The sequence below is a fragment of the Lagopus leucura genome, unplaced genomic scaffold (assembly GCF_019238085.1).
Source record: "Lagopus leucura isolate 7727_CA_CO unplaced genomic scaffold, USGS_WTPT01 Super-Scaffold_100016, whole genome shotgun sequence".
Classification (NCBI taxonomy): Eukaryota; Metazoa; Chordata; class Aves; order Galliformes; family Phasianidae; genus Lagopus; species Lagopus leucura.
Window position 1 is genome coordinate 9,178,274 of NW_024962270.1, and position 13,027 is coordinate 9,191,300.

Consider the following 13,027-nt stretch of genomic DNA (forward strand, 5'->3'; position numbering starts at 1 on the left):
CTGGTGCAAAGATGGATGCATGTCCCATTAGCTGCAGGGGGAGATGCAGACCTGACTGTTTTACATCACTTTAAAACCCCCTCCTGTCAAGGTCTGTCTTTTTGCTCGTCACTTCAGAGATGGTGAAACAAAATCTGGCCTCAGAAACTTTGAGTTCTCCTGAGACCTCAAATCTGCATGTGGTGTTGGATTCACAGCTCCCAGCAAATCCCATTTCTCAGTGCTTCTCCTCCAGTCTCTGCCAAAATGAAACAGGAGCACTGCTTCCTTGGGCAGTGCCATTTCCTGGTATCACAGGAACCCCACAACAAGCCAGTTTAATGTGCATTTCTCCTATAAGCTAGAGCTCTCAAGGGATGCCGATGAAGGAAAGGGAGAAGGAAAGCATTCCTTAGTGACAGCACTTACAGCGGGCTGCTCTTCTTTTCATCCTCGGAGTCTGAATTCTGGTGGTGAATCCAGCTCTTATCTCCCTTCAGGGTGGTGCGAACCTTCATCTGCTTAATGATCCTCCTGCGGTCTTCATCTGTAGGTGTAATCACACGATCTAGGAGAGGCAGAGGGAAAGGAAGGAGAGAGGAGAAGGGCTGTTGAGAAGGAGCAAAACTTCAGTGTCAGCAGGTGAGCTGCTGGCAAACCTTAGCAGAGAGCATGGGTCCCCTATCAGAGATGCAAACACTTTATGAGTCTTTTGCTACTTCCTATGAAAGATAAAAACAAGCTGTCATCCAAAATTCAGATCAATTTACCCCAGCTCCACTGATGTGTCACCTCTTCTAAAGAGACTCTTACGGCTTTTTTCTCCTTCTTTCTGGGGACTGTTTAACATTAATGAGTTATTTTCTTCCAGGGAAACCAAAGACATTCAGTGGGTGGTCTAATCACATATTTACAAGGCAGTGCATTTCCTCTGGCATTTCCCATCAGATCAGCTCTAGCAAAGAGCTTTTTTTGGTTTATGGGAGAGAATGATAAGTCTGGAGCATGAAACTGAGCCAATGGCTGGGGGACAAGCCGTAAAACACATAAATCCAGCTTTCTCTGGTGTCCTGTCAGAGAATGGCAGGGATGCCTCTTATTAAATTAAAAAACAAAACAAAAAAAAGCACAACCAAAACAACAACAACAAACAAACACAACAGTAATGACAACAACAAGGAATGCATTTTAACTGGGAAATTCCCCATCCAGCACTTTCTTCTGAGGAAAAGCAGTTTTTCTATAGGGAAATTATTGATACCAGATAAGAAAATCCCTTTTCTGTGTATTTCTGATTATCTTTCATCCTTTGCCATTTTGGAAATGACTGCTAAGTGTTGAAAACATCAGGCCTGCTCTCCTCATAGAGCTTGGACCAATGCATCTCAGGTATTTAAAGACAGTTGTTGCAGCTTTACAACTAAATTCGTATCAGCCAAGACAAGGACACTGCTTGTCTACACTCTTAGCCTTAGACAAACATGAAATAATTTAGTTTAGCTACTAGCAAAGAAGGGTCAGGTAGGTCTCAGGATCCTGTGCTCACGGTAGGCTAAATGGCTGCACAGAAATGGTTATCACTGGTCAGTTGACATGCAGTAAATTGTTTAATCATTGGTACACGATCACGTGCTTCAAAACTGTTATGCCATAGAGATGCAGTGGTGGATATTTTTTGGAGAAGCATTTATGTCAGAATTCTACTAAGGAAAACCAGTTATACCAACAATAATATAACTGTTATATAACAGTTATATATATAAATATGGAATTTCTCATGTGGAATTAGCAGGAGCAAAGACACTGATAAACAGAGCCATACCCAACAGTGTGGGGACCAGCAGTAACACTCTTCACGCTGAACACCTGGAAAAGGAAGGACTGCTTTTCTTAGTACTGCAATTTCAAAATCCACTGTATCATGGAAATAAACAAGGCCCTTCCACTCTTCTATTCTGTTCCAGGTTATCTGTGGATTTGGAAGTGTCATCCTCTCTACTGATATCTAAAAGTCCAGTAACTATCTGTCACTTAAAAAGTAAATCTCAAGATCTGCTGCAGATTTCTGTGGCCTGAGCATGATCCTAAGTGAAAACAGCTTCTGTGAGTATTTTTCACGCTTCTTTGATAAGATATTATTATAAGATATTATATAAGATATTATTAGGAACATATTACTAATATAGCAGAGGACAGATTCCCAACAGCTTGAGATGGAAAGGAATTACCTTTGCTGACACCCAGGGACATCATGGTTCTCAGAAGTGCCTTCCCCCTTCAGTTACTGTTTGAAGACAACAGGCCTCTGGAAGAAATGAAAAGGGAGAACAGCAGATTAGTAGTTCTCATATAAACAGTTTCAGAGTCATGCAGAAGAGGGAGCATCACAGCAGTGTCACAGCCACAGAGCCTAGAGTACGGAAAGATCATGACACACATATCAGAGTTGCAATTTCTCCCCATGCCATGCACCTTCAGCATCAAGGATGGAGAAAAAAATCCAGTGGATGTGTACTTCATACCAGTGAGTGGAAAGACTGCTAATGATAAATGCATCCTTCCTGGTCTGGGAGGAAAAGAGAGGAGACCTTAGCAAAGGTGACCTAAGGAGATTAAGGCAGAACAGCTCTTCTGGAATCTGTTTAAGTAAGAGAAGCTGAGGATGCTTGGGTGAATCATGGCATTTTCACTAAGCAGGAGTACAATAAAAGGGCTCTTTCAGTTGGCAGACATGTTCCATCATTCCCCATAAAATATAGCAGGGAGAATGTCTTACTCTCTGTCTTAAAAGGGAAAGTTAGTTCTTGCTTCCATTGGCAATTGAGTTCCTCCTTGAAGTGCCCACAGCAAAGCAGCAAGGAGAAACTCCTGGATGTACAACCTTGGAGAAGCTTTTTAACATTTGCAAACAAACAAGCAAATGAAAGAAAGCAAAACCAAAACAAAAACAAACAAAACCCAAAACAAACAAACAAACAAAAAACCCAAAAACACAGCCCCCAAATGGATCCACAGGGTTTGAGCAGAGCCCAGGTTAGTTCAGCACCTGACTGCTTTCAAATAATTAAATACATAAGCACAATAAAATCAGAAATGCCTCCTTTCTTTACCCTTTAAAGTTCCTCCTTTCCCCCATTTGTTCCTTGCCAAAACTATCTGCTGAACCTGGATTCTTAAGTGACTATACTATTCATTAAGAGAAATGCCCAACCCTATTTGGGAGCCTTTGAATCTAAAATTAGGTTGTTATTATCTGCTGGTGGGCTTGTCTCTGCAGTACTGCTGCAAAGCCACACGCCCATCAGGAATGCCGAGCGCTGATCTCATAGCGTTGCTTCTTGGCAGTGCCTCCTCCATCCTCTTGTCTCAGCTGAGATCTGCCTCGGCTCCCTGCATATCCACCCTTTATCCAGTTTGCTCTCAGATGGAAAACAAGCCCTCTATTACCCCTAGGCTCCCTCTCCCTTTTGCAAACACTCCCAAACATTAATTCAGCTTCCACCAGGAGCTGACGGCCCACCTCTTTTCTTATCCTTCCCAGATCCCCCTTCCCACGCAAAATTTAATTGTCCCTGCTATTTAGAGAAAAAACATTATCTAGGACAACACTGTTGTTTTCATGAAGAGCCTCTAAATACTCAGGTATCTTTCCACCAAAGGCAAGAGGCCTGACTGCAGTCTGTAGGAGCACAGCCAAAGGACGTGTTACCTTGCAACCCTAGGTTAAAAAACTCACAGCATCCTGGTCCTGCACCTAGAAAAGTTACATGGCTTCACTACCTACCAAATCCGAGAAAGATGGATTTCAACCACAGCTACCTTGCTAACTGCAATTCAGAGGTGCTCCTATGCATTTGGTGCCCTCTTCTACTTACTAAATTTCTTATTTCAGGACAAGATCAAGTTGAAGGAAGTAAAGGATGAGAAACAGTGGAAAAGGACAGCCCCAAGAGCTTGAGACAGTCCAAATCCAGGGCAAATAAGTGGCGGAAGTAGGCATGTGCTACGTGTTGCAATCGAATGAGGCATTTGGAAGCTGGTTCCTGTCTAGCAGCACAACTCAGAGGGAATTAGCCACCCAGTACAGATCTTTTAGAAGAATAAGCAGAGGTTTAGGAACACACAGGGAAGATTCCCAGGAAGATGCACAGTGAGGGATGGAGCTCATGGGGATGCTGAGCCCTGCTCCTGGACAAGCAACAAAGCTCTGCAAGAAACATCATCTCAGTTTATTGCTTGAACAGCAGCTTCATTTCTTACTCACACAAATCCCCTAGCTTAACAAATACACCCAAAACCAAAGGGAAGCCACAAAAAGTGGCACTCAGCATGCATATAAATACACGTGCCAGAAACTACATGTTGGCCAAGATTGGCCAAGCCTTTTCCTCTGGCGCTGCGTTCCCTCTTCCTGGCTCACATCACCTTGGGAAGGATCACAGTAAATGCTGACATAACTCCACTGATATTTCTGGCTTGACAAACAGATGTTGGAACACGTCGCTGGTGCTCACCTGGCTTGGCTTTGGGGGACTGGCAGTGTTTTCTGCCAGCCTGCTTTTTCCACCTATGATTCATGTAATGGCAGCAGCAGCTCAGCCATCCCAGTGCTGTGAGCCATCAGGAGGCTCTGTGCTGGTTAATGGGCAGAAAGGTTTGGAGTTAGAGCCTGACTGCACTGCCCCACAGTGAGGATTCTTCACAAATGCCCTAACAAAGGAGACCAGAGTCAATCTTGGAGCAAAGCTTCTGTGACAGGCACAGAGTGGTGAAAAGGTCCTTCTGTGAGAGCTGGAGGAGACAGTTTTCCGCATCCTTTAATATAGTTTTGTCTTTTTCATTCACAAAGTGGCTATTTTTTACCTTTCACCCAGGGATCAAAGCAATACAGACTAAATAACATCACTAGAAGCTGAAAGAATGCAGCAAGAACAGAGCAGTTCAAGTTCTCTATTTCTTGCTCCCATTCTTCACCACCTGCAGTCAGCTCCTGCTGGAGGTGTGACAGTGAGCTCTGTAAACCTTATGACGATCAGCGCAGACCTTACACTCAGCAATGAGAGCACTGAAAGACAAATCAGCAAAGATTATATCGTGGCTCCTGCAGTTAGAATAACTCAACATTTCCTACATGAGAAAGGAAAGCTCATTTTCTTGTTTTAATGCCCGCTGGCACCTGGCAGACAAACTAATGTCTACAGATGCTAAGACAGAAGCTGTGCTGAAGAAACGGGAACAAGAGAGCTAGATGGGGTCCAACAACCCAAACCAAAAAATAAAAAAGGCAAATCAGCGAAGTAGAATCAGGAATATTATTTCCCAAAGCAAGCCAGTATTATTTCTCCATGCTTTAATACTCCAGTGGCTGGTGGTTAGAACAAGAAATGGGAGATGCAGCTTCTGCAGCTGCACAAGGCTGCAGTGGGACCACAACCCAGTGCATCTGTTCAAACCACACGGCTGTTCAGAAAGGAGAGTGGGATTCATGGGGCCAGAGAGGATTAGCAAATGGGCATCTGACTCCAGAGAGCTGAAACAACACTCCTGGGAAAGAAGTGCTTCTCACTGCTCCAGGGACTGCTTAGAAATTGAAACAGTTTCCCCTTTCTAGCAAAATCTGCATTTAAGCTTTAACACATGTATTGCAGGACCTCAAAGCATGTTTCAAAGCATTTTTTTCCAAGTCTGCAGTGCAGAAAATCTCAAAGATCTCCACTCAAGATTTGGAGGACGTTTCATCACATTTGCCTGCCATTATACTCTTGAAAGGTAGTGGCAAGCCAACATAGAGCAATTCCAAAATCTTCCTTATCAAAATGCACTAGGGGATGCAGTTTTTCGTAAGTATGCTTGTAAGGTATTGGAAATTCCACCACAGATAGTAGTTAAGTAATAAAGGAGGAAAAAAAAAAACAAAAAAATCCCCCAAAACGTGTTTTTGTTGGCATATCTTATTTGGGAATCAATCATCAGCTACTGCCACAGGCTACAATAATTTCTTCTATTGCTATGGAAACAAATCCATTTGCCTAGTTCTAGGATAGATTGCAACTGATCCCAACAGCTCCCCTTCCCACCTGGAGAAGAGGAACATTACCTGCCTTGAATGAAGCTTAAAGATCTGAAGTCAGCAGGTGAGGGGAGAGGAAGCGACGATGCTCTATGCGCCTCTGGATGTGAGACAAGACAGATCCTTTTTCTCCCATTGTCCAAATCCAAGGCTGTGTTAGAGTACGTAATATTTCTGGAGGTTTTAAGATCCAAAAGCACTGTTCCATCTGACTGAGGGTCATTTTGGAGCTAAGAGTATGGCCCGTCAGCCAAAGCAAACAAAAAGATCTGTCTCCTGGCAGATGCTGAGGGATATCTGTGGACCCGGCTATGAACTTAACTTCCAGATATTGATCACTGCAGCTACCTTTTCAGGACAGCTTTTCCTTTCCTCTGTGCAAGATGCCAGAGTTGTGCTGCTGCTTGCCCACCTCTTACCATCACAACTCAAACATTTGTGCAACACCTGGCCCTTGGGGGAATTAAATGGGAAAAAAGGGATAAATGGGAAATAAAAGGGATAAAAGGCAGTTCAGATGACTATCCATGGCAAAAAATTATGCTTTATAATTGGAAACATGGCCACAGAACTCTAAATGTTGGGCATTCAAGTCCTCATGTCTATAGCATCCTTTTGCTAACAGAAACCACACTGCATGCACAGGAGCTTCTGGAACCATAGCCCTCACAGAAACACATGTAGCACTGGAGAGAAGCATGACAGCAGCTTCTTTTCATGACATGGGAAGGTGTTCTCTGACAACCTCCATTCACCTATAAGCAGATCACAGATTTTGAGACACTGGATTAAAGACAAGCAGGTACAGCTGAAAAATCTGTGACCTTTCCTATTCCTGTTCCCACACAGCCACCAACCTTTTGCTGCCCCACAATTCTCTCTCTGACTCAGACTGGATCCATCACTTCCCCCTCACCTTCTAATCAAAAAGTAATTCTGTAAGGCTGGATACACCTTTTTGTCTTCTGTTTATTCATTACCTAATAAAAAAATCTTCTGCTGTGGGACTGTTCTGAAAGGACTCTCAACAAGTCAACAAGTCACTCTGCTGTAGCCACTGGAGCAGTTCAGGAATAGATTCTTCCAATTAAACATTCACTACAAATATAAAATTTAAATTAAAAATATCACTTCAGAAAAAAAACATTTTCCTTTCAAAATATTTATATGGAACTTTTTCCTGTAGAAGCGCAGTGGGAGCACTTCACAGTCTCCTATTAAATGTCTACACAGCATCAGTGCAATAGGCCCTCAACCCTAATTGGCACCCTTGGGTGGCATTGCTATGTAAATGAGCAGTAATTCTTAAATTCCTGATCTAAATAGTTACTGCAGGCTCCATTAAGCACTGCCTTGAGATAACTGCACTTTGAGAGATGAATCCCTTAAATGTGCTTCCCCCAGACAAACTTACAGAGCTGCCAAAGGCTGAAAGTTTGCAAAATGCCCTGGGATACTTAAAATAAATGAGTGAATTACAAAGCTCTGAGAGACGATCCTTCTCAAAAAGCAGCTGCAGAAGAGTAAATGTTTGTAGACAAAAAATATATTGGTAAATACGTGCCAATTTCACTGGACTTTTTACCTTAAAATAAAAAGGGGATATAAATGCTCCTACTTGCAGAACTCTGTGAGAAACCCTTCAGCAAGGGTACATCACCTGCCTGGTATCAAGGTCTGATTACATCACAGCCATGGAAACCACAATCCTTAGGGGTGAGTCCCAGCCGTGCAGCAAGTCCAGGAGCTCCACAGCCTGACTCCTCAGCACTGTGACAGTGTCCCTACAGCAGGCTCTCAGACTGCCAATCCTTTGGCCTGAGATCTGAGAAAAACATGGAGAGCTTCACCTGCTAGAGAGACATCAAACAAGAAATAAGAAAACACAACAGACGGGACGCTGTGCCTAGACCTGCCCACTGGAGTGACTCCTTCCTCAGCAGGGACAACTGGGCATTGCTTTAGGCAATGCTTAAGCATAGATTTGTGCATTCCGTGACCTACCTGTTAAATAGAGTCTAGGAAAAAATTCTAGGTAGCACAAGGGCCAGAACTCAGTTCTTCCATACCTTCTTACAGGCTTCTGAGCTAAAATAATTTAGATTTGATCCATCTTGAAAGGCCTATGACTCACAGAGCAGTGTATACCATCCATGCAGAGTGCACCTGGGTGCAAATTCAAATACCACCTACCTTCAGTACAGTTCATAGCAATGTCTGTGGGATACAAACACTGCAGTATGTGCAGCACACAGACATTTAGACCAAGAAGATACATGCTGAATCGTTTCTGTGGCTTAATTGTAGTTATACATTATACTTTGTCTATTTGTACATCTAATTTTGTCTTCAGGATTCAGCAGTCTGCACGCTGATATTTCTGGACACTCAGTTCTAACTGGATGTTTCCAACGGTACAAAACACTGGGACTTGTGTTCATTCAGCAAGTGTTAAGAATAATATTTGTAGTGTTTTCTGTTGTTTCTTTTTCCATCCAAAATTAAATATATTGGGAAAAAAAATGGATTGGTAAACACCTGACAATTTCACTCCACTTTACAACACCTTCCACTATTACTGCCTTCAGGAACAACCCCTAAATGTGGTGATCAAATGCACACAATTGTAAAAGACCCCTCATGGTCTGGATCAAGCCACTTAGAGAATTGTTGAAGAAACAGCTTCAACATGCTCAGCTAGCTTAATGGGCAGTAACTGCATCAAAGTGATTTGGTTTCCTGGGGTAGATGCCTATAGTAGTTTTCACATTCTGATCCCCAAAAATGTCAGGATCCAGGGCTCAAGAAAAGACTATACTGAAAATAAGCCTACAAAGGCTACAGCCAGAATGCCTTATCCTCGGGTGATGACAGTGCATCCACAGCAATTGCAATCTGCAGAGTAGAAAGCAACCAAAAAATAATCAGAAGTCCATTCTCTAAAGAATGGAAAAGGCCTCAGTCATTCAGAGAGTGCATGGTTGTTATAGGAGGGGTTAATTCCTGGCTGCCTTAGCAGGAGCAAAAATCAAGTCCCCAGGTGTCATCTGAGTCTATTTAATAAAGAGGATAAAAGAAGAGGCCATGCACGGTGCTCAGCACTGCCCACAGCCTGGAGAAAACACCTGCCTCTTTGTTGAGAGACGCTGACATGGCCAGCGTCAGCAAGCAGAGTCAGTGGCTCTGCCAGGGAAGGAAACGCCTACCCCGAAATCTGTTCCTGGAGCAGGTCCATGTTCTGCACAAAGCTATCTTTTAGGGGGCTTCAATCGTGCCCTGCTGCTGGCACGAAGGGAGGGGGGGCAATTCATCTCCTTTCCTCTCTGTTAGCTGCTTTTTTAAAATGCAAAGTGACACATTGGAGGGAATGGGAAACTAGCAGGTTATGGGTTTACTCACTTCTCAGGCATCACTAACAACCTGCAAAAGATGGAGGTTTTTTATTCACAGGTCATTTCCAACACAGAAAAAGGTTACTATGGTTGGATACAAGAACACAGCTTTGAGCAAGCAGAAAAATTCAGACTAAATTATGACAGATCAGCCAGAGGGTTTAGTTTCATGCCATATTGCTATATGTATTTTGAACAAAAGTAGAAATGAGGGAAAAACTGCCATGTTTCAGAACAAGGTGACAGAGTTTCATTGGAGAAGACTTAAGATTGCCTTTTGTTTTAGATTTTAACATTTTTCCTTAAGAACAAAAACTTGGCAAAGTTTGCATGCATACTTGAAAGGGTTCAGCATGGCTAATTTTGAGGGGGGGGGGAAAAACGGAGCAGTGCAAGTCTAACTACAGAGCTGTATCAGGTTTATCACTGCCAGTCCAAGTTCTCTAGGCAAAGCAGCTGCCAGCTACAGCCTCCTGAAAGTACTCCAAACATCTCCTTTATCCTGATCTCAGCCAGAAAAACAACCTGATAGCCCATGAGGAGAAACTTTCTCCTGTTAAAATTCCCTAAGTGCTCTACTCAAAGTTTGAGCTTTGAATTCAGGGTTTGACTTTCCATGAGAACCTAAGGACATACCTAATTCAGCACAGCTGGCCTTTGGTCTAATCCTCCAAGTGATGCACTTCCTTGCTGCCTTCTGCTTTTAAGCGAGAGCTGAAGCTTCATCCTTGTCACCAAGAGCAGGGCTGGGATAGTGTGGAAATCTGGCTCTTTCCATCTGCCTTCCCAAGCCTCACACCTAGGGCACTGGATGCCAGATGAGCAGGGAGGAAAGCATGGACCAATTAACTCTGCTCTTCAAAACATTCCACCTTGCCTACTTGGCTCACTGCAGGGTTCTCCACTCTGTGGTCATCCCCAACATGCTGCTTAGCTGCGATGCCACTGCTTTCATCTGTTATCTCCTTGTTCCTCAGACACATCCTTCCCTCTTGCCCACGTCCAAGATTCAAACAGGCTGGCATCTTTATGGGATGAAGAGGTATGTTTCTAGCATAGAGCATAGCAACAGAGAAAATTAATGCCATGGTCCTACACAGGGGAGAGGTGACACCAATTCCTGGACAGAGCCAATTTTAAACGAATCTCCTCTCCTCAGGTTCTCACAGGCCCTTTACGAGTCAGAACCTGATCACCTTCCAGGTAATTAAATCCAAATTGCCTCTCCCCTCTGTGTGATAGCAAGTCACTGGTATGCAGCACAGGTGGAGCTGCATGCTGGGTACACTGAAGAAGGCAAGGTTGATCATCTGAGTGATATGACTGGGAGAACTGGAGAACATCACTGATGAGCTGGGTTTCCTTCTCCACCAACTGCAAAGGGCTGATTCCAGGAGTAACAGAAAACTTCACAAGCCAGACTGATCTCTAGGCCTTCTCTCCTCTTTTCTCTCCAACCCTCTCCTATGAACAGGGTAGAGATAATGGAAACTAGACATCCCTGGGCAATACAAATACATGACAGCTATCTAGAGACTATTCCTAATAAAAAAGTCTGTGATTTACAGTACATTTTTGCCTCAAGCTTCTAGTAGAATACAGTCAGCTAAAGTCCCTCAGCCTATGTGCTGGATGATTGCAACTGGGATGTCGCACCAACAGCTGACCCATAAAAACAGGTGTTCAGATGCTTAAATTCTTGCTGACAAAGCATCCAACATGAGCACTCCAGCACAAGAAATAAATATTCTACCAAAATGCTATTAGTACACTTGTCCTAAGACTGCATGTTTCAAATGGAACTGCTAGATAAATCCACATTGACTTTTATAAAGACCCTAATGTTCTCAGGCAGACTGCCACCAGGACTCTGGACAACCACAGTTTTGAAAATCATGAGCAAAATACAGAAATCCCAGGGTACAAAAAGAAGTTTTGCTATGAAGCTGAATGGACAGACAACATTCAGTCATTGAAGGCAAGAAGGGCACGAAGACTGCCTCTGCAGCTCCTCATCACGTGAATGAAAGTAATTACAAGCTACTTAATAAGGCAAAGGGACCTGAAACCTTGTTCAGATTTTAATCTTCAGGGTGTGCCTGTCTGCAGGCAGCCAGCCAGCTCAGCTCACTCTCTGCAGGCATCCAGGTGTTGGAGTGGTCCCTGCCTTGGGTATTTCAAGGTGCTTTGAGTTTTAAGGCAGTTGCAAGGGATGTCACTGGTGCTAGTGGGATGCGATCTCTTCCTCTCAGCAGGGTTTCAGAGGGCAGCTCCTGGTGAAAATCCTTGGCTTGGCAGGTGGAACAAGCTCCAGACCTCAGTTTGGCTGCCACGGCTGGGTGACACACCATGAGAGCAAGCACCATCAGTGATACCAGCAGAGGAACTAATAAACTGCTCCCACACCACACCACAAACTTCAATCTCACCCCTAGCAAGGAGTGATCCTCACAGATCACAGCTTCTGCTCATCCATCCCCATGTCTACTGCCGTCCTCAGAGCCACAGAGGCTGCAGCTGGTCCTCAGCAGCAGCAGAAAGGAGGTGGTGATAGACCTTTGCCTACTCATGTAGTTCTCTGCAAATGGACAGCCAGAACACCACTCTTTGCTAATAAATTCTCCAAGTGCCAGAAATCAGCAGCCCTTCACTTAATTGGGAATGATTCTTCTTTCTGCATAAGCCACTTAAAAAGATGTAATTATACCTCAGAGGATGAAACACTTGCTATTCTTTAACAGCTGACTGCAGCTCCTATTACCTGCAAACACACAGAAAAAAAACTTACCAGCCATCCCCCTTTCTGATGGCTCAACTTCAAATTTAAAATGTTAATAACAAATATTCAGCCTGCTTTTGTCAGGAGTTTGTAGGGCACTTGCATTAATAGCCCCTTTGCACCTAATAGCCACCTTGCCCTCCGTCTTGGTGATGAGCTGGATCCGACATTGGAGTTAGTTCTGAGGGCTAAATGACTGCCCTGGGAAAGGAAGCAGAGCTGCTTTGATCCTGTAAATACAGCTTTCCTGGAAAGCACCACAGGGTGCCTTTAGATTCCTGACCTGTCCGCACAGCCCAGGCCAGCCACCGAGTTCATGTTGCAGCCCTCTGGTTCCCTGAAGAGACACCCTGTCCAGAGACCAATGTCACTTTGCTGTGCTGGTCCCCAGAAGAGCTGAGTCACGAGATGCTGCAAGCTGAAAAGTCCTGTTGTACCTTCTGGGCAGAGACCCCATAGCTGAGTCCTGTGGTGTTTACTGAGTCCATGCAACAGGGAGGCAAACTCTTGGGATTTCAACATAAAAGCCATTAATAGACAAGAAACTGTTTAAGCTAGTGTTATTTTCCTTCAGCCCTGTCATTCCTTCAGCACTGTCCATGCTGTCCAGTTTCCTTCTAAGCAATCTCTCACATTCTTCTTCATAGGCAAAAAAGTACAAAACTAATTTCACCAGATAGAAACTTATATACTCATGCCAGAATCAGCTGCAAACTGGAGGGCAGTTATGAAGAAGAGTCTCATAGTTTAATGATAGTTGATGCCCATCCTGACCTTCTGACTATCACTATCCTCAAACTAGGAGGC

General features: G+C 43.8%; 1 protein-coding gene across 8 annotated transcripts in view; it reads right to left on the reverse strand.

Annotated features, from left to right (window-relative positions):
• Positions 1-13,027, reverse strand: part of ZNF185 (zinc finger protein 185 with LIM domain) — a 46,139-nt gene that overhangs the window by 29,772 nt on the left and 3,340 nt on the right. For all 8 annotated transcript variants that reach the window (XM_042876794.1, XM_042876791.1, XM_042876790.1 and 5 more), the window contains exons 2-3: positions 2,208-2,284; positions 409-547 (exon numbers count right to left, since the gene is read on the reverse strand). In XM_042876794.1, the coding sequence (XP_042732728.1) occupies positions 409-547; positions 2,208-2,232 (164 nt within the window). In that variant the 5' untranslated portion in view covers positions 2,233-2,284. The remainder of the gene's footprint in view (positions 1-408; positions 548-2,207; positions 2,285-13,027) is intronic.